Source organism: Chaetodon auriga, chromosome 20 (genome assembly GCF_051107435.1).
Source record: "Chaetodon auriga isolate fChaAug3 chromosome 20, fChaAug3.hap1, whole genome shotgun sequence".
NCBI lineage: Eukaryota > Metazoa > Chordata > Actinopteri > Chaetodontiformes > Chaetodontidae > Chaetodon > Chaetodon auriga.
In genome coordinates this window covers 8982407-9003490 of record NC_135093.1, presented here as the reverse complement: position 1 = coordinate 9003490, position 21084 = coordinate 8982407, and the positions used below count along the sequence as shown (strand labels likewise).

The window sequence follows — 21084 nt, the reverse complement described above, 5'->3', positions numbered from 1 at the left end:
TACAAAGGACATTTTCTCTGCGGCCATATCACGCATCTGCACAGCTGCACATGCACGTACGTGTATGCACAGACAACACACACACACACACACACACACACACACACACACAAAGAGAAGCATTTTCATACTGCTGCCTGCTGTGTTGAATCTGCACCTGCGATACAGTCACAGGGAGATGGAGAGGTAATGGACTGTACCAAAATGCAACTTCCCACACAGCCCTCACAGTGTCTGTCCATCCTTCTGTCCACACGACAGCGACTCAAAGAGCGACTATCCATCAGGACTGCTAATGTTACATACATTCGGCTTGTTTTTCAGAACACTGGTTGAAATGTGATGTGCATTAGACCATTTTTTGGGTGTTGCTAGCCTAACCACCAGCAGTTTGGGGAAAATACTCCAGCAGCAGCACGTGACGCCACTTTCAAAAAAGATGGAGATGTAGAAATCAAGGGACTCTCTGTGTGATGTGTATACTTTAGCACCTTGTGCATTGACATTGAAGGACACCACAACAGAAGAGCTTGTTGTGTGTGAGGAAGAGGATTGGTCTGTAAGCACTGCATCGTTCCTGACAGCCAGCATTTATGTGGTTTCAGATTCCTTCACATGAGACCAGCAGCTGGCAAAAAACACTTTCATGTTTTTCTCAACAGGGAAGATGATGATCCAACCTCAGGGGACATGATTCATGCTGTCGATGCAGTGATATATGTGAGCTGTGAAAACTACTTACAGTAGGTGTAACCAAACATTAAAGACAGAAAGCCAGTCTCTCTTCAGTTCTCAGTTTATTACAGCCAAGTATTGACCTGCTCGCGCTGTCACTGCATGTGTACGACATTGATCTTCTGTGGGCATGTGACATTTTTGCAGCACCTTGGAGGATTCTTTTTCAGTCATTAGCTCCAGCTGACAGACATTTGTTTCCCCGTGTCTAGAACGCGAGCGGATCAGACATGCTTTTTACTTGCACGTCATGCAACAGATACGCTTTCATTTTAATTCATGCTGCTGTCTCAGCTGCCTTTCACCTGAAGCGTGTATTTACGCTCTAAGTCTCTTTTTTCAACAATACACACATAAACATGAGGTTGATGTCCAACATTTTGCAACCTAAGCTATTCATAAACTCAAACTTCATGGGCTAATGTAGGTTAAAATATGAAACTAGCCAACTTCGCCAGTAGGTTCAGTGTAAAATTATGAATGACTTAAATGTCAATCATATGCAACTGTGCTGATAGAAAAGCCAATCATGAATACTCACATATCAAAACAAATCGATGCACAGAAGCTTTGGCTGCTTCTTTGCTGCTCAACGCTTTGACAGAACTGGTGTGGACAATCACTTCAGTGTCGCATGAGCATCGTCTTCACGCGAACGCGTCGTGGCAGGATGCTTGTGGTCTGGACACGAGGTTAGGAGTGATCAGCAGGGAGTCGGGGAGGTGGCTTTGCCCTGTCTTCATTTCTAAGCAGCCAAATAAGGATCACAGTTATCAGTCCAGAGGCAGGTTTAAGCTGCCACAGTGTGAAGGAGACTGTCATCTGACTTGTAATGACACAGCCCGAGAGCCATTACATCTTTGATGGGAGACTTAAGCAGAAATCCATTTCAGTGTGTCTGGGGTGAGGCAGACTCAGAGGGGAAGGTTTGGAAAGAGCAATCTGTTGTGAGTCTGTTGTGATAAGGTGTAAGCTGCACATTTACTGGTGGAGGCTTCCTCTGAGGGTGACCGTGGTTTGTCATTTCACCAACAGTCGATTTCAAATTATGTCTGATGCTGGAGTATTTTTTTGCCAGATTAGCTGCACAGAAGGAAGACAGAAGTCCTTTGTCTAAACATTTCTTGTCTTTCTGTCACTTTTTCCATGTTGCTATCAGACATCTGCAGAGGAAATGCGTGTTGGATAACGCAGGCAGCAGGTGCAACAATAAACTCCCGGGCAGAAAATGGCTCCTGTGAGGTGACTGTGACAACGCAGTACAGTGCATATTGATCATATGCACCATTTTTCTCGTACCTATATTTTCGCTCTCTTTTCTACATATCAAACAGCATAATTACAGCCCTGATTCCAAAGGAGCTGGGATGCTGCGCAAAATGTAAATAAAAACACGATGCAATCATAAGTGTTCCTGAGCCCATGTAGTAACATCCTTTATCCAATCATGTGTTCACAAAGCGGTGAGCCTCGCTCCATCCTCGCTCGTGAACGACTGAGCCTTTCCAGGATGCCCCTTTCATACCCAATCATGATACTATCACCTGTTACCAATGAACCTGTTTACCTGTGGAATGATCCAAACAGGTGTTTTTGTTTTTCCTAGTCTTTAGTCGTTTGTTTTGTTGATCTGCACCAAATTGAGAATAAGCATATTAAGAATTTTGTGAGTTAGCACTTCAAAATACGGTGCCTTTGAAAAGATATTCAGCAACTTTATAATAAACATGCAAATTATGTTTTTCTAACTGGGTCTGAGAAGGTTTCATAAGTACAAACAAATACCATTTTTAGGTTACACCAACAGCACAACATGAAAAATCCGCCTGAAATTAGCCTTAAACGAGTATTAATGAAGGTGTTTAGTGAAATTAGAGAAATTAAACCCCTGATACATCAAACAGACTGCGGCTGCGGTGAGAGGAGTGTCTGATGCTGTGCTCTGCCATGTATTGGTGGACCGCCCCGACTGATTTAAGACCTGTGGTCCTTGATATCACAGAGCAGGTGGTAAACTCCATGTGCACCTTTAACAACCCTGCTATAAGCAATATTTGTAGAAAAGCAATTTACTGCATGATGAAGTATTTGTAATGGATTGCTGTTCCTGAAAGCGTCCTCTGTGAAGTCCAACAGTCACAGATACAGTGAAAAATCCCATAATAAACTATCCTAAGACGGAGCGTGTTTTAGTGTAAGACTGTGGGAAAGTAGAATAAATGTCTCACAACGACAAATTCATTTGACATTTTTCAAGCTTGACTGAGACTTATTTGATTATTATTATCGTAGTATTTGTTATGAACCTTTCTTAAAGAAACTCTATATTGAAATAGATGATAATTGTGTTGAACGAGCTGTGTTCAAGACCACGACCCCAAATGACACGACTGAGATTTCAGTGTGATATTTAATGTCATTACATTTGTTTATTAAGAGACAGAACATGCTTTTAAAACTAACTACTACTTTGTCAGTGAAAAACATGAACGTTTATCTATAGAGTTGACAGGCACACACTAAAATGATGGGTTTAGTTTGAAATAATAACATGTGGGTGCGTACACCAAGCGTGTGTCTACTCATGGATGCGAGGCTCATGAGAGCGAGGGATGTAAACATTAATGGCGTCCTCCTCTGCTGAGCCGTAACGTTAGCTAGCAGTATCGGTTAGCAATAAACCAATGTCCATAAGGTAGCAATGTCAGGCTAAGGTAAGGGGAGTAGATGCACACTTTCTAAAGCGCAGCGATACACTTCATGGCTGTAGTTCGGTAGAAAGAAAATAGTCCCCACAACAAGGTCTGTGGATTATCTTGAGTAACCATGTCATGATTTCCTTTGAGCAACACAAGCCGAGTACCATCCAGGCCCATTATATTCAAGAGAAGGCAGACATCTCTACAGCTATTATCCTCTGATTTTTGTGTGAACTGTCCCTTTAACATAATATTATTTCACTTTGATAAAAGTTTTCGACATGTTGAGCTCAAGCAGACATCGTCAGAATCAGAATCAGAATCAGAATCAGAAAAAGCTTTATTGCCAAGAATGCTTTTACACATACGAGGAATCTTTTCTGGTGAAATTGGTGCATGACATGACATCTACTAAAATATGACACATCTACTAAAATAAGAGCATAAAAAATAACAATTTAAATATATATACACAAGTCTGTGCAGGTTAATTTAAGTTTATTCCTTACAAAAACACTCTATAATTTCAACCTGGATGGTTTCAATTTGTCCAGTGTGATTAGTTATTTGTCTGCATTTAGAAAGCAGCGCCAGATGTGTGCTAGTGGAAGCGTACTGAAAGTGTAATTTCACTCAGCGCCACTGAACTGCGACCTTCATGTGGTCTGCTCTCTGTAATTTGGTTTCAGGATGTAAAGAAAAGGTTGTAAAAGAGACAAAATAAAAGGTTATGTTTTATGAATGAACTTGACCGCCTACTGATTCCGAGCAAAGCCTTCAGCTATATTATTATTTCAAGCCTTATTATTCATAACATACTATTCCTACAGGGACTTCACAGACATGTTTGTAGTTTCAACACGTTGACCTCTTTCATATAATTTATAATATGATTTCAGGTTAGCATACAACCATGTTTCTCTGTGACAAAGAGCAGGCAAGATAGCAGCATAATCACCCTTTGTCCGATTGTTTTCATATATTAGACTTAGGATAATACACTGTTTTTGTATTTTTCTCACGTGGTTTCAGTACAATGTTAGTGCAGAGACTGTTTGATTTATGTGTATTGTCCTTGTTTAATTGCATTATTTCTTGCCAACTATCTAGAGGCTCTTTAGATAAAGACAGACAGATTCGTGTGCGAGTTTGGGTGTCATGGGTAGTGATGCATTAGTCAAACTTGAATACATTCATTGGGATGATAACACACACATTAGGAATGTCACACCCCATGGCGGGTAAATATTATTTGGGATTACCAATGAGAGAAAACACAGCTCTGGCTAATTACTGGTCGTTTTACCAGCCCGACTCCAAAAGGCCTGACAGTGACGAGTCTTGTAGGAAAATCTTTGCTGGGTCATGCTGATGACAAAAAGTAATATTCCCGACACGTCAGAAAAAAATGTTTTGTGGGTGATTGTTCAATCCTTGGTGGACTTTATCAGCAGGAGCCATGAGTCCATAGACAGTGAAGGGCTGGAGCTCAAGCTGCTCCCATCCCAATCTCGTTCCACATGATTATTCTCAATTTCACAGCTGATGGTTTTTACTGAGACAGACGGCAGCAGCCAAATGTCAAAGTACAGAGGCGAACGCTCTGAGGTGGGAGAGAAAGTTAGAGAGGGAGAAAAAAAGATGGCTGGTCTGGCTGGTCGGTCAACTTCATCACCAGCGTTTGAGAGAGAAGTGCTCGGTGAATGTGTCCTATTGTCAGATGCAGGACGGTGAAGGATGCAGGGCACTGCTAGATCTTTGGCCTGACAGCACAAGTGGTGGTGGAAGAAGTATTCAGATCCTTCTCTGAAGTAAAAGTACCAATACAACCATGTAAAAATACTCCATTAAAGGAAAAGTATCACATTCAAATTCCTACTCAGATATTACCAGTAAAAAGTAAAATTCCATCTTCTTTGAGCCTCCAACAATCATTTAAAATATCTGAGCAGTTCGGAGGGAAGATGTCTTTATGGTGAAACTGCTAACAACTCATAGACATCTGAAACACGACGAGGAGACATAACGACACACTGATTTTAGTGTGTGAGGTTCTGGCCATGCAGGTAGATGTAATAGAAACAAGGGTAAAGCCACACATTCATAACTCCAACGACATTTTAATGAACCATTCCAGAGATGCCTGAATCCAGCTGGAGTGAACTACCCCCCCATCATATCAACCTGACACTGTAGGTTATATTGAGTGGATCACTCAACACACACACGCACACACACAGTCCTGTGGCTGAACATAATCACTAAAGCACCAAATCAATAGCTCGTAAACAGTCCCCAACCAACACACAGCATACTCCTGTTTGAGTAGCATTTGCTAAAAACTTGTGTCATGCTTCTCAAGCTGTTTGTTCAAGCTTTTAAAGACCAAAATATATTTCTACGACCCGTTTACAGAGGTGGGAAATTAACTTTTCAAACTGAACATCTACCAGCCCCTCAATAGTAAATCTGAGTGTCACAGACAGGCTGCAAAAGTCAGAGAGTTTTGAGAAATGGACCAACAAATTCTACAATTCTACAAGAAATATTCGCTTAAAACCATGTTTCTTTAAACTCTTTTGCTGACCTGGACCCGCCCAAAATCCAAACATATTCAGTTTACCATCACAAGCAAATCCTTACAATTAAGGAACTGCACGTAAGACAATGTTTGCTCTTTTGATTGTTTAACAGTCACCCATTAATGTTCCGCTGATCATCTGATTGATTCATAAACTGTTTCCACTACTTGCGATCTGCATGTGAGCAGTAGCCACAAATCACTTTTGTGAAATGAGCCACCGAACTCCCACAGAAAATATTAAGCTCTGAGCACAGGACAGGGAAGACAGGTACAGCTGATTTATTTCCAGGAAGCTCTCCAGTGCTCCCTATAATTGCCTTTAAGAATACTTATTTCACCCACAAAGCACTGGGTGGTCTTGCAGTGCAATTTGTTGCACCTGCTTAAAAGCTATGAGCTAACCAGACCTCTCAGGTCACTCTGCACTGGTCTGGTGAAACTGTTTTTTTATGCTCCCAGTGACTGAAATGGCCTTGTTGAGGGCTCGAGATGCACTCACTTCTTTCAAAAGCAGCCTCTAAACAATTACCTATTGAGAAAGCTGTTATCCACCTGTTTATCTGTCTGCTGAGTATTAAATAGTCAGCTTTGCCTTTCTTAATGAAGATGGTGAATTTGAGCCTTCATGCTGCTTGGATAGTGTGAGTGTGGTCCAGCTGTGAGCACACCTAAGAGCCCGACAGAATCACCAAAGGCACAAAAAAAACTACAAACTCTCCCAGCCTCACACAGGGGGAGAGCTGGTGAAAATTACAGCATCACTCTGGAGAGTGGGCAGCAGGAGGTGCAGGATTTGATGAATCAAGGACCTTTTGTTCACAGCGAAAATGACTGCTTGCATGCAGTTGGAAAGAACATCTCTCCGGCGATGCGGCGGTGTTTGGCAGGCGGGCGGGCGTCATTTAGAGCCATTTAGGTTTGAAGCCGATGCAGAGGGGGACGGAGGAGAGCAAGGTCATTTAAAGAGGATGCAGAAGATGATGATGTGGACGGGGCTGGGTGTTTAAGTGGGTCTACTCTGCTTGAATTGAGCAGCAGCTGAGTACGCCATGGCAACACACAGTAATGACAGTGTGAGACACACACATGTACAGGAAGAAACACAGGCTGAACTGAAATACCACGAGCAAGACCGACACATAAGGTGCTTCAGCATACTGAAGGATATGGGCGAGTATGCACATGTGTCCAGCTGAGACTTTAAGTCAATTGCTCAATGAGTCAGTCGATAGAAAAATAATTGGTGCTTTAATAGGCAATCACATGTTTTAAGCCATTTTTATTTGGCAAAATGCCAAAAAATCAGTGATCTCGGCTTCTGAAATGTGAATATATGAATATTTTTTTCAGTCCTCAATCATGTGAAAGTGAATACCTTTTGGTTTTGGACAAATCAAACACCCTGAATGAGTCAACGTGGGATTTAGGACATTCTGATGGCATTTTTCACTATTTTCTTACATTTTATCACCCAAACAATCAATACATTGTTGGAGAAAATAACCGGATGATGGGAAGATACACATCAGCCAGTGGGACACCTACACAAGTGAAACAGGCTGATGATAAGCTTGTGTGGCAGGAGTTCCTCCCTTCTTCATGCAGCCTGGAAGGAGCTGAAGTTGTGCCAGATATCTGTCCTCTGCCTCCCCCAACATAAACTCACAGAGGGTAATTTGGGGTTCAGTCTTGCACAGACGGATCGAACCACCAACCAACGCCACTAATGAACAACACGCTCCACCACCTGAGCAACACCTTCCCTAGATATGTCCAGTCCTTTAAGCAAGAAACTGTAAGGGACCAAGGGCAGGTGATGGCCTCAAAGAAACAGACTGTTAACAGCTGAAACAGGGAAATGTTTGTCTTTTGTAGTGTCCACAGTTGAAGCTGTGTCCATTTCCTATTGTCTGACTGTACCTCTAATTTCCAGCTTCTTCCACAAAATACTTCAGGTGACTGTAAGACACACACAGGCATCTGCACAAGGACACACACACACACACACACACACACACAAGGCTTCTGTGGACAGAGCCAATCAATCCCTGGACTGGATCTGGATCCATTCATGAACTAGATTCACAACATTTGACCTTATCAATAGGCAAGAAATCACCTTTTAAAAAAAAAAATAAGGCAGAGCTGCTCCCTGATCAGCGATAACTTCACTTTCTAATAGTAATTAATTGAAACAGTTTTAATTTGACGAAAACAAACGTTGCTGGTAACTGAAGAACTTAAATGAGCAAAATGTTTACATCCTGGTCCAAAAACTACAGTATAACCACGTTATTTAAAAAAAACACACAAGTATGCGCGTACTGAGGAAATATTATGTTTATGTTAAAAAAAAGTAAGACACCTACAGACCGACGGACACACTCCTGTCGGTATTAACATTAAAGTGATTTCTCGCTTCCTCAATTGTCCACCAGCTAATTTGTGGCAGCGTTGGCCAAAATAACAGAAATTTTTACCTCGTGTCACAGAGACATATTGTAGAAACATTTAGTCGACAGGCGGGAGCAGACTCCGTGCGTCCAAAACAACGCAAACAGCTTCGACATGTAGGAATGAAAGACGTTTTCCTACCTGTGTGAGACGGTTTCACGGCTCCTTCGTTGCTGTTGTCCATTTCCAGCTGTCACAGAGTACAGCGCGAGCTCAACCGGCAGGCGTTTCAGTCCCGCGAGCGAGTCAAGAAAAGACAAACCACGCGGGTACAGTCAGTGCGCGCGCCGTGCCAATGCCGCCTGCGCGACTGAGATACCAAATCGCTGCGCGCGAGGATGAGAGAGGGGGGGGAAGCGCAGCTGAAATCGATGGGTGTGAGAAAACTGATCTGGGAGCAGCGGTAAGACGTTATGAGACTGGATTTTTTTTTTTTTTTTTTTTTTTTTTTAGAAAAGATTAGATTTGCTTAAAGCAGAATGAGGAACTTTTTAAAGGGTTATGGCTACGCTTATAGCTCACAGCAGTGGTTTGAATAGAAATGCAGAAGTAGACACAGCATTTCCAGGGATGTCAGACTTCTTCTTCCCAGTAAATTTCAGTTTTTTATACTAAATAAACACAGACTTGGCGTTTTAGTGTCCTTAACATGGCTGTTCATATGATCACAAAATGAGACATTACCCACCAGTACAGCCTGACAGTGGGGGGGTTTTTTTCTCTCTTTTTTTTAGGCCAGTAGCTCTCACTGTTTGGTCAGAGTCTGATAATAATATATCAATTGATATATGTTTTTTTAACAACAGGACTTGACATAAACATATTAAATACACATTCCTCAAATTTGTGCCATTATGCACTGAAGGAGACTTTAAGTGTATCTGTGCTCTCTTATGAACAAACCATTTAATGTTGTCACTGCGTCTACCTGAAAACATGCAGTATACGACTCACACGGAAAAACACCAGATTATCTACAATACCATATGCTAATATTTGCCGACTCAGGCTCTGCTTCATAGTGTAACAACAGAGAAGATCTTAAAGGTTTATGCAGGGATTTCATTTTGTACCTCAGCAGAAATTGGGGGACTTGAGCGATAGCAGTCAAAATTGTATTGAATTGAATTGAGACCATTCCCGTCATGCCCAGATTTAAAGCCCATGTCTTTCAAACGTCACCTCTCCAGTTTCCGACGTAGGTTTCTGTTTTGAATTTGTGACATCATCAGGGTTACGTATATGTGAAATCTGTGGAGGCCCCTTTAAAAATCTGCCTGCTTATAAGACTGGAAGCTAAAACCCTCAGTCTCAGGAAAAGATTTAACTCTTCTGTGTATTTGCAGTTTGTACATTTTTGCCTGACATCGATTAAAGTCTTTGGAAAACACCTACAAGCATTTTTACAGTCTTGAAACAATGCTAATGTACATCCATAAACAGTTCTATTAAAACCCTTTGCCACATAACAGCCACTTGGAGTAAGATAAATTGGTGGAGGGGGTCAAAGGAAAATGTTGTATCATTCTAGCATGTCAAATCCTCTCCACCTTTAGGTCCTGTTTGTGTGCTTCATGGCCTATCACCAGCCATCATTCCCTAATCCCACCCCCTTTAGACCCCTCATTAACATTGTTGGCCCATGTTCAAAAGCAGATGCCTGCACATGAATTTGGGAGTACAGTGACGCGGGCACATGCCTGTATGTGTGGCGGCCGACCTGGTGGTGTGCATTTGGGTCAGCTGTCAGCCAGACAGTGATGGATGCACGGTGGAAACATACTTGGAGTTTGCGCTATGTCCTTCTCATTGAAGTCCTTTGGCACCCTGCTCGACCCCACCGCAAGGCAGCCACCCTAAAAATAAAGGTGCACATTTGCTTGTGTGCACATGCAAACAGAGACAAGGGTGTAAGATATCACAGCTCATCAAGCGCTCTTGATGTCTCTGCTTGTGTGCGCGTGGATACAAAAGAAAACAACACATATGCAGAAACACATGCACACAAAGCTGGCTCAAACTGCATACTCCCACAATAGCAGAATCAGCCTCCTGTTGTGAAGGCTGGGTGAGGATTTATTGGGCAGATCTGGTTCCATTTCCACGAAGCTCGAGTCCAATCAACATGCTCCCGGCATCAAAGTTTATACCAGCATTCAGCTCCATCATCATCTTGAGTGCTGTCATTAAAGGGACATTTTTATTCCTCTGGCCCCACAATTATCGAGGACCCAGCCGCTCCTCAGCCCCACACATTTCAATTTTACTTTACTAGTCACTATGGCAACATTTTTTTTTAAAAACACTTTGTCTTTTGGCTTCAAATTTTGATTGAGATAGCACTTGAAGGATAAGAGCGGTTCATTTAAAAGGATGGAGTGAGACTGTGGAGGAGAATAGCACCACTGTGTTGGTTATGGAGCCAGATAATGACTGCAGTTCACGGCTTGGAACAGTGTAACCCTCCACAGAAAGGAGTATTTGAGCGTGACTACAGCAATCAACTTCTGACTCAGTGTGATATACAGAAGGTCCAGGTATCAGTCCTCTACTGTGGCTGCAGCAAGGAGCATTTTGATCATTTATTAGCCAGGAGACCCTGACTGATGTCATGAATAAACATCCATTATGAACTCTTTATAATTCAAAAGTATATTATGCAGGATTTTCCAAAAAAAAAAAAAAAAAAAAATGTATAGACTCAAACAAAAGTAATCCCTCTGAGTCATCACTTATGACCCACTAGAAGCGTGTGGTGGTGTATTTACCTGCAGAGACTCTGCCCTCTGCCTGTATTTTCTTCTTGTTTTGCTGGATGTTTCTGGGCTGCAACCTTTGGGTGGTTGGTTTGTCATCGCCAGCACATAACAGTGTGCAGGTGGTGTTGGGGCTTCATGAAGAGGTAGAGACCAGGTACCAGACTGTAAGCACCACACATCCAAGGGAGGAAGCCACGAAAATGGCGGACACAGCGCCGAAAACTCTTTGTTTTTCTCTTTTTCAAACTGTAACCGTCAATTCCTGCATAATGTACCTTTAAGGTAAGGTCAGGAAGTTAAACTGACATTTCTGAATAAAGTTAAAAATCTTCTGAGCTAATTTGCAATTGTGGATATGACGACACGGAAAATGACCAAACAAGATGTGAGGCAAAGAGGTGTCTGTGAATTGTAATGACTGGTGAAGAGTAGCATCATCTTACATAGATGCGTGACACATGTAAGATATGAAATGTGTCCATTATTTTATTTTACTTACAGGTCAAAAATTCATTGAATTGAATTGATTAAATCGTTTTATCGAGTTCCACTGATTCGACAATGTGACATTATTACAAATATACATTTAAATGAAACTACAATTACTACAAATAACTTAACCACAATCTTGTCTTATCTACATGACTTTGATTGACCTTCTCTATGTCATTCTTTTATTTTGAAAAACCCTTATGAAGTCATCAGAGCCAGACCTTCAATGTATCCCAGGGCTCATTTAATATGCATTACTTCACTTCTCTTTGACACTGAGCAATACGAATCTACATCATAGGTGGACACTTTCAGAGTGAGCGGGGGAAAGTCTGAGGGAGCATTTAACAAATAACGCAATTACTCTTGGGCAGGCCTAATGATTGAGAATGAAGGATGGCGAAAGGTTTGCAGAAAACCAACTGATGAAAATTGGAAATGATCACAATGAATTCTGGGTAAGATGTGCTCCTCAAGTGTACATCATTGTTCTACTGGTCCTTCTGTCCCTGAGGGTCAATGTCACTCAAGCACACTTGAGTTTTGTCAGTAATGGAGGCTCGAGATGTCAGTGATTCCCTAAAGAGAAAGTGCCAAAGGGAAGACAAGCAGACATTTTTAAGGCCTAGTTGGAAACAAAAATCATGAATAGACTTCAATAACAAAGTTAAAGCATTGAAAATCTTGCAGTGTTAGCCAAGTAAGCGCTCCGATAGATTTTTAAATCCTACCACTATACCTTCTTCCTTGGTCCTCTTGATCCTGGGAAAAGTGTGAGTGTGCAAAAAAACAAACAAACAAAAAAAAATCTCCCCTCATCAGCTGAGCTATTGTGCTCTGTAGATGTTAAACTTTGAGATGAAGAGTTCATAGAGTGGAAACATGGTACCTGGGAAAACTGTGAGGCTTGATGGTTTTTAATACGTGCTCAAAAGAAAATCTTTTCCACTCAGTCTTAAAGGAATAGTGTGACCTTCTGGGAAATACAAATATTCACTGGAGCCAGCTGTTGGTTAGCTTAGCTTAGCATTAAGACTGGAAACAGGGGGAAACAGCTAGCTTGGCTCTCTCAATATAAGGTAATTAAATCTACTGAACAACACCTCTAAATGCCAATAATTATCATGTCATGTCTCCCTTGAATGATCCATACACGCTCGCCATTTTAAGGTGGGTAATCTGAGGACTTTTCGTTGGCTCGAAGCAGTTGAAAGACAAACATGGGGGACTCCAGGAAACCCCAGCCAAGAGATATTTCCCCCTTAAGATGGGGAATTACCATTTGTACACTTCAATGTCTGTACAGATTGAACAAACAAGATAAAATGTGTAAATGAATGGACTTTAGAGGAGCTGCTGGGCCGATTTTGGTACCTTGTGGACAGAGCCAGGCTAGCTGTTTCTCTCAGTTTCCAAGCTAAGCTAATTGGCTGCTAGCTGTACTATAGCTTCATATTCACTGTCCATGCACGAGAATGCTATCAATCTTTTCTGAGCAGCTGGCTCTCCCTGTTTGCAGTCTTTATGCTAAGTTAACAAGCTGGCTCCAGTGAATATGTGGATTTTATATTTTTTAGTTTCACACTAAGATCCTTTGCATTAGGAACCAAGAAAACTTGAACTGTCTTCAGTATTCTACTAAACAAGCCACTTTGTTTTCAACTGCTTGACTTGAATACGTCTGTGCAAACGTATGCTGAGACAGTGTGAACGTTGGGCAAATACAACGCAACATAATGCAAGATATTTAAAAGAATCACTCTCCTTTCAGTGACTGTTTACTGCGCTTTAGGCTGGTTCCTTCCTCACCAGCATCCTATCCAGTGGAAACACTGTTCGATGTTTCATTTTAGATAAGAGACAATTATTGCACCACATCACACGCACGACGCTATCAGCAGAAATCACAGAAAGCAATCCAGATACCGTGTCCCTGTGCCCTTGGTATTTAATGACATTTCCTTCTGTCCAAGAAGATAGAAGGAATCCATCAGAGTGAGCATTTGGAAATGTTTGTTTTCGGTCTATATGAACTGGGCTGGTGATTTCTCAAGAAAAACACATTTACAGTACTAAAGCTAACACAGAAAACCTTGCTGTTATGACAACCACACCATGCTAAAGCTAGGTTTGGGCCATTTTACCAGTTTAATTTGTTGCACGCATAAAAAAAAAAAGAAACACCGAATGATGTGAATGCGTAAAAGGTTTGCGGCTGCATTTATTTTCAGGGCACATTTCCTTTATTCTGCAAATCTCTTCCTGTGAACACAGGCAATTTCAGTCCAGCTCTCACACTATTATGATTCACAGACACCAAGTATGAAATTAGTTTCTTTTTTGACAGAACACGTCTTGATTGACAGCTCAACAAATGAGAAATCATTTACTGTGAGCAGAGCTGCCGCCTGCTTTTGGCAGAGATGCTGCATGTCTCTGAGGCAAGTATGTGTGTGTGTGTGTGTGTGTCTGTGTGTGTGTCTGTGTGTGTGTGCTGAAATGGCTTTAAAAGCGGATTTAATGTTAGGTCTGAGGCATCAAAACCACAATAGCGGGGCTGTCAGCCTGAAAAACGGTTTACACCATTTCATCTGGTGTAAAAATCTTTACTTGGTTGTAGTTTTATTGTTTACATGGAGGGTCAGACCGGCAGAACAGACTTTAATGTGCTGTACCTGTGACTGAAACACAAAGAAACCTTTAAAAGCAATCGATCTCCGGGTAAAACACGAGTGAATCCATTCATGAACTTAAAGTTAAAAAATGTCATACTTGACTTCTTGTTTGGATTTGCTAGTTGGGTGTGAATGTATCAATAATTCACACCCAGAGCGACACATAATGAGGAACTTCCAGTGGAAGCGTTTGATGACACTAGACTGCGTAACGTTTATCGATCAGCAACCACTGAGGCCACAAGTGACTATTAACAGATAATGCTAAATGATAAAACACAGTGTAACAGTAGCACAAATAGAGAAGAGTCATCCAATCAGTGGACACGCTCAGTGATGTCAGTTACACAGTTTAAAATCTAAATTTATGAGCTAATATTAGACAGTAATGTTAGCTACTGGTCAAACCCGACCAAGAAAGGTTGTATCAGCAAATCCTCTGAGTGTACTGAACTGAGGAAAGGTGTCTTCGACAGAAGTGACTGTTCATCTTGATACGCCCAATGTCAAGTATTTGTGTGACAGCAGGAAACCGAATGTCACTCAGCTACCATCTCACTTTAAAATAGTCTATGACATCATGTCTCTTTACTGTTACTGACCGTTTGTTGTGCTAAATAATCAACATTATCTACTGCACTGCACTGCCAACACTGCAACAGCACAATCATGAGCCTCCAAAAAACCATTACGTTGAATAAACAACTGAATCAATTCTTAACAATAATAGAAAATTCTGACCTTCATGCCTGATGATTTATTGCATTTTTGCCCAAGACTGCATTAGTTTTAGCAAGGTGCACCAAATGAACCCACAAGAGTGACTGTTTGGTGACAGACTTTCCACTGTCTGACAGTTTGCATCCTCAAACGCTCACACCACTGCCACAAATACATTTCTGAAGCCTTAGCGGACTCAGAGCACCTCTGCCGCATGGACTCCATTTATTATACAGTTTCTTTAACTAACAGACTTAAAACCTCAAAGAGCTTCAGGCACCTCTATTAAAAGGTCACCCACCGTTCATCACAACAAAGTGAGCTGCTGCATTAACCCAGAGAAACCCTGCATTAAAACAAGCCAGAGAATAATCAGGTGGGCGCACGTGAAGCACGCCATTACCACGCCGGTATTTTTCTCCTCACTTTGCCAGTAATGGCTTTTCGCATAGTCGATCTACACACTGTACTCTTCCACACATGCACACAGATGGATATGCATGCAAATGCAAACACCAACTGGGTACTAAATTTCTTCAAGCCATTAAAATGAGGATGAGTTTGTCCCTTTCTTCATTTAAACATGGTCATATTTTTGCCAAAAGCTCAACCACAGTGCTCTGCGCACACATGCACGCACACACACACACACACACACACACACACACACACACACACACACACACAGTATTTGACATTTTTGCTTGACGAATGACTTTGATGTTGAATCAGTTAGAAAAAAAGATTAATTTTAAGTCAGTTACTAATTGTTTAAGTTCAGCAGAACTAAAGTGTTTTCTTAATTATTAGGAAATAATGACCACATGTAAGGGTCTCAGATGTATTCAAGAAAACCCATGTGTCTCTTTGGACCTGTGTGATGCTGCCATCTAGTGGTTGGACATGTTTACTGATACTGTTTCTGATTATTTTGCAGCCTTTCAGGCTTTGCATTGCATTTGGGCAAATATCTGATTCAGACGTTTATTAGTATCTTCATTCAGGATCTGTTCCATCATTTAACAAAGATCTAGGAATAAAACGGATCTAGAATGATGGACTCCTTGTACTGAACTTCAGACTGTGTTAAAACCCTTTGATGCTCCTTGGAGTTCAGGCAGGATGAATGTAGGCATGATATGTCTCGCCATGTTTCTGAGTGAGCTGGCAAACAAGATCATGATATACAGTCAAATGTGTATTTAGCAAAATAATACATCTATTTAAAGTAGCTTGCTCTTACTGTGCAAGCCAGAATCCGTCCCATGGACGCCATAAAGGCGATTTATTGCCCCTCATGGCAGCCATATTTTGGGTAAACACACATGCTCTGTGTCTTCCTATCAGCTATGATGCCACTATTTTACATACTGACACCTGCAATGCTATCAGCATGTTGTATGAAGAATTCAGACAAATCATATTCACATAATCATACCGACACCCTTTTTGCAACACCTGTTCAGACTTTTGACTTTAACACTGAATTCAACAAGGCAGGCAGATCTATCTGTTAAAAAACTAGTTATCCAATCAATAAAAAAAAACTATTAAAAATAATCTTAATGAGATCTGATTCCAATTTACAGTAAAAGAGAATTAGCACGAAGCAGTTGATTAATGTATTACCCAGGACACGAATCGTGACTCTCTATTTGAGCCAACATGGTGTCTTTTGAATCTAAAAACTGTTTGTGGCCATAGAGGCGGCACTGCTTCTTCCACCAGTAGTTTGAAGCCACCAACAGATTTTAAAAAACACACTGGAAATGTCCTCAAACGCCACACCACACCACACCACTGCAAAACAACTCAAAACAAAATGAATCTTTCATGTTATTTATTACTTTTTAGATTTACAAGTTATTTTCACATTTCTTTTTAAAAAAAGGCTAACAACTCTCTGGTGTTACAGGTATCAATACACAATGAATGCAAACAACTGCATTTGCTGCACGGTTCAGAGACATCTTCAGATGTGTAGCCTATCAATCATGACCAGCTTCGATAAGCAAAGTCGAGAATTTTCCTCATCACTGCGTCGTGTCCGGGTCCCTACAGACAACAAAATGCTGCAAAATAAATCGCAATAAGACAAAATCCTTAAGATTAATTGCTCTGTCATTTGCAGTTTCAGCATTAACAGTTGGGTATTTGTATCTTTCTTGATGATCGATGTAGAGGGAAATGACAAGAGTAGAAAAGTAAACTGCCAACACACATGTATGTGTATGTACTAAATACATACACATACATAACAGACACACACACGCACACACTCAAACAAAGGGAAAATGGCAAAACAACTCAGCATCACCCTTCAAAAAAAAAAAAAAAGATTTTAAGACAGAATCAATCAACTGAGACAGAGGCTGAAGATGAACAGGGAGGTAGATAGAAACACTGGGGAAAGACAGGAGAGAAGTAGTGAGGGATCATGGGAATTCCCTCTAGCTTATGATTCTTTAAAACAAATGTTCCGTAAATCAAAGAGGATCCAGATAATCTCATCTGTTATCTCAGTTTAAGTGCAGGGGTGGCGAGTGGCTCTGCCTCTCCTGCCTCTCTGGGTTTTAGCTACGTGCTGTCCTTAAATCGCTGTTCAGGGCTCGCTCACTAAGTTCATCGTTACTTGCTAATTGGCCCCGCCGCAGCACTGGCTGCTGCGCCCCTGAGGAGCGGCATCCTGTAGATCCACTCCGGTCCGGGTCCGGCCCCCTTGTCCAGCTCCGCCCTGAGGATCGTTCTTCGGTAGCTTCTTCGCTGCAGGGACAGGAGCGCAGGTGTTTCAAAGGACAAGACAAAGGGTTTGCAAATGGTCGCATTCTGTTGACTAATTGATTAATCAATCCATCGTGAAAAGACTCAGCAGATTAATCGACAATAAAAATAATCATTAGTTGCAGCTCTAATTAATGTCAAGTTACTGTTTGAACTGAAGTTACAGGCTATGCTGGCTGCTCAGGTCAGTTTATTAGCAGCAGGCTAGCAGCTGTGTTTTGGGGATTTTAGTGCCTAAAAATGCTGAATTTTCAGTATTCCTTCACATAAATGTCAATGTTACTGGTCTTGTTACTCGAAATTTCTTAGAGGGAAGTGGCTCTTTCAGATCTGAATATTGTAGTTTCATTTGATTTTGAATGAACCGGTGTGGACATTATTTTTCCCTCCGGGTACTGTCTTTTCTTAACCTACAATTAAAATCCAACAGCACCAACTCAATTTAGGTCAGGTTGAGAAAGCTGTGTCAGTTTTCTCCTCTTGAAATTTGTGTGTAATTCAGCTTTTCTGCAGAAGTAAGGGGAAGGTAAACTAAGCTGTTGCCTGAAATATCTGTCTGTGGGAGGAGTGGGAAGGGACATTTGACTCAACAGAATGATGCACTTACCGATAGCCATGAAAATCTCATTGACATTCATGGCAGTCTTGGCTGAGGTCTCCATGAAGAGTAGACTGTTGTCATCAGCGTATGCTTGTGCCTCCTAAGAACATCATTTAGACATCGAGGAGAATATGAGACATTTACTGACAAGTTTAATACAATTTCTATGATATAATTAGTTCAGAATAAGGTTTTGCAGAGCTGCTTTATGTTTCATACCTGAAGCTCTACAGCTCTCTTGTTTGCGATGTCTGCCTTGTTTCCAGCCAGAGCGATCACGATGTTGGGACTGGCTTGTCTCTGCAGCTCCTTCACCCAGTTTTTCGCTCGTGCAAAAGTATCCTAAACGAGCAGCAAACTTTATCAATATTCTTCTCACCTTGGGTATTCACATGACAACTATAGCTTCGATGGAACATTTTCACTTTGCAGCATGTACAAATTTGGAAGAAGTTGACCGACATCTGATATGAAGACGTCACCTCAAAACACCCACAAGTCTCAACACCTACATGTCTAATTTTAGACTACAACATAGACGTATGATGACTAAAAATACAGAAAAAACATTAAAGTACACCTAAAAGTAACAACAAAACTTAAGCAACAACCCATCCCAGTTCATCATGTTGCCACTGACTGATAAGACTGCCGGCCTCTGCTGCCCTGCAGGTGAAACTTACTGTGTTGGTGATGTCATAGACCACGATGGCCGCCTGAGCGCCTCTGTAGTACATTGGAGCCAGGCTGTGGTAGCGCTCCTGACCTGCCGTGTCCCAGATCTCAAACTTCACAGTGGTGTCGTCCAGGCAGACAGTCTGAGTGAGGAAGGCAGCTGAGGAGAGGAGGACAACGAAGATCAGTGGAATGATAACGTATTAGCCCAGAGTCCATCCTCTTGGAAGATCCTGTTCAGGCATGCATTGAATGCTTAAGTGCTTCAAGGATGTGTGATCAAACAGTAAATAATAAGCTCATTCTTGACTTTGGGAACAACATGTGTGAAAATAGAAACTCAGCTTGAAGGTCCACATGTGGCTGAAGGCTTCAACAATAGCTAGTAAGAGGACCTTTAAGAATTTTCTGAGCTACTTCTTCGGCGTAGGTACCACAAGAAGAAAGCTGAGTGACGTCTACGGTGATTGATTATTCCTGGTTTAAATGTACAGCTGCTTGTTATAAAATAGGACTTTATTTAATTAATGAATTAGGGAAAACATCTATGTCAGAAGTGGGATTCAAACCCACACCTCCAGGGGAGACTGCGACCTGAACGCAGCACCTTAGACCGCTCGGCCATCCTGACATGTCAAACACTCTCAAAGGAGCATTTAAGAACACAGGTATGTTTCTTAGGTATTGTATTGGCATGAGTATTGGTGGTTTTATTCCCTGATTTATTCTTTATATACACACAGGAACAATTCAGTCGAGAAGTCATGAAGTCTAGAAACAGGTATTTGTCACCTACCTCCAATGGTGCTCTCCTGGAATTCATGAAACTGGCCTTTGACGAAGCGCAGCACCAAGCTGGACTTGCCCACCGCCGACTCCCCCAGCAGCACCAGTTTAAACTGGCAGATTTTGTTTGCTACTGTGGCACCATTAGGCCTGGTTGCTCCTCCACCGCGCCCAGCCATTGACAAGAGAACTGTCACGGATCAGACGGCCAGAGATGGGCTGAAACTACAGGTTAACGAGATGTGAAGACGGGAGCTGAGTCTGGACACGCAGGCACTGATGGTGAACGAGGTCAGAAGCCAAACTACCGGTGGGAAGAGCAGGATCGGGTGGGCAGTGATGGAGTGACCCCAGTGACCCAGACTACCTTGAGAAATAACATGGAAAATCAGAGTGGGAGAGTTTTTAACTGCTTTATGAAAATTTATGAAGAAAACGGTAAATTAATTGCACGAGAAAGTAATCTGTAGACTAGGAGATGGTGGAAAAAGTCGTCAGCCGCAGCAGCAATCTTGTATAGCCAACACTCATTTCGTGTCTCTCATCATGACAGTGAGTTTTTCACCAGTCACCATTTAACCCGGTAAGTAATAATGACTTTGAATGTTACAGCTAAAAAAGTTTGAAGATCAAGTCCCGCAAACACTGACTGAGAAACACTTTAAAAGTTGATTATATAACGTTAACTGACTTGACACACCGCTATCATTATAAACTATCTTCTTTCTGTACATCACATTCTCTTAAACAAAGTCTGGAGAAAAGCTAAAAACACAAAAATAACAATCGGCGAAACAAATGATTGCATCAGAAAAGCAGCTAAAGCTGCTGCTCTCAACTTTGATCGTTCAAGCAGACAAAAACAGAACCAGATGGAAGTTAGCTACGAGGCGAGTTAGCAATGCTAACCGGGGCTAACGAGGAAAAAGGCTAAAAGGCGACAAATAACACGTCGGTGTTCTTACCAGCAACGAAAGGTAATATCCACTCCGCCTTGTGAATAGTATTTCGAACCGTATTGCTCCTCGTTAAGAACGTTTTCTCCCAAAACACGTTCAGGTTCAGTAAATTATACGCTTCCGCCTTCTGAAACCAAAATACTTCCTGGATTCATCTGTCATGT

The 21084-nt window shown here is 41.6% G+C and overlaps 2 protein-coding genes and 1 non-coding gene across 4 annotated transcripts in view; all 3 read right to left on the bottom strand.

Moving 5' to 3' along the window:
• The window catches only part of LOC143339258 (zinc finger protein 385B-like), a 67312-nt gene extending 58556 nt beyond the window's left edge, over positions 1–8756 (bottom strand). Inside the window, exon 1 of the mRNA XM_076760426.1 lies at positions 8614–8756. Within this exon, the coding sequence (XP_076616541.1) occupies positions 8614–8656 (43 nt within the window). The 5' untranslated portion in view covers positions 8657–8756. The remainder of the gene's footprint in view (positions 1–8613) is intronic.
• An 8185-nt stretch (positions 8757–16941) lies between these two features.
• LOC143339440 (ras-related protein Rab-5C-like) lies at positions 16942–21084 on the bottom strand. 2 transcript variants are annotated; one of them, XM_076760668.1, is made up of 6 exons: positions 20927–21084; positions 19972–20328; positions 19184–19335; positions 18720–18842; positions 18507–18600; positions 16942–17881 (listed from the first exon to the last, which is right to left on the bottom strand). In XM_076760668.1, the coding sequence occupies exons 2-6, from the start codon at positions 20138–20140 to the stop codon at positions 17754–17756; spliced, it is 666 nt and encodes a 221-aa protein (XP_076616783.1). In that variant the 5' UTR covers positions 20141–20328; positions 20927–21084; the 3' UTR covers positions 16942–17753. The 2 variants fall into 2 exon arrangements, with proteins under 2 accessions (XP_076616783.1, XP_076616784.1); XM_076760669.1 differs by having other exon boundaries at positions 19972–20324; positions 20927–21067.
• trnal-cag (transfer RNA leucine (anticodon CAG)) lies at positions 19724–19806 on the bottom strand. Its single transcript has one exon. It is a non-coding gene; the product is annotated as a tRNA-Leu (tRNA).

What these genes read in the sequence shown, in the direction of transcription:
- LOC143339440 (XM_076760668.1), bottom strand. Translation starts at nt 20,140, where the DNA reads ATGGCTGGGCGCGGTGGAGGAGCAACCAGGCCTAATGGTGCCACAGTA. An exon ending in TCTATGACATCACCAACACA is followed by an intron (nt 18,843 to 19,183) that starts GTAAGTTTCACC and finishes CTGCTCGTTTAG; the next exon opens with GATACTTTTGCACGAGCGAA. An exon ending in TGAGATTTTCATGGCTATCG is followed by an intron (nt 17,882 to 18,506) that starts GTAAGTGCATCA and finishes CTGTCCCTGCAG; the next exon opens with CGAAGAAGCTACCGAAGAAC.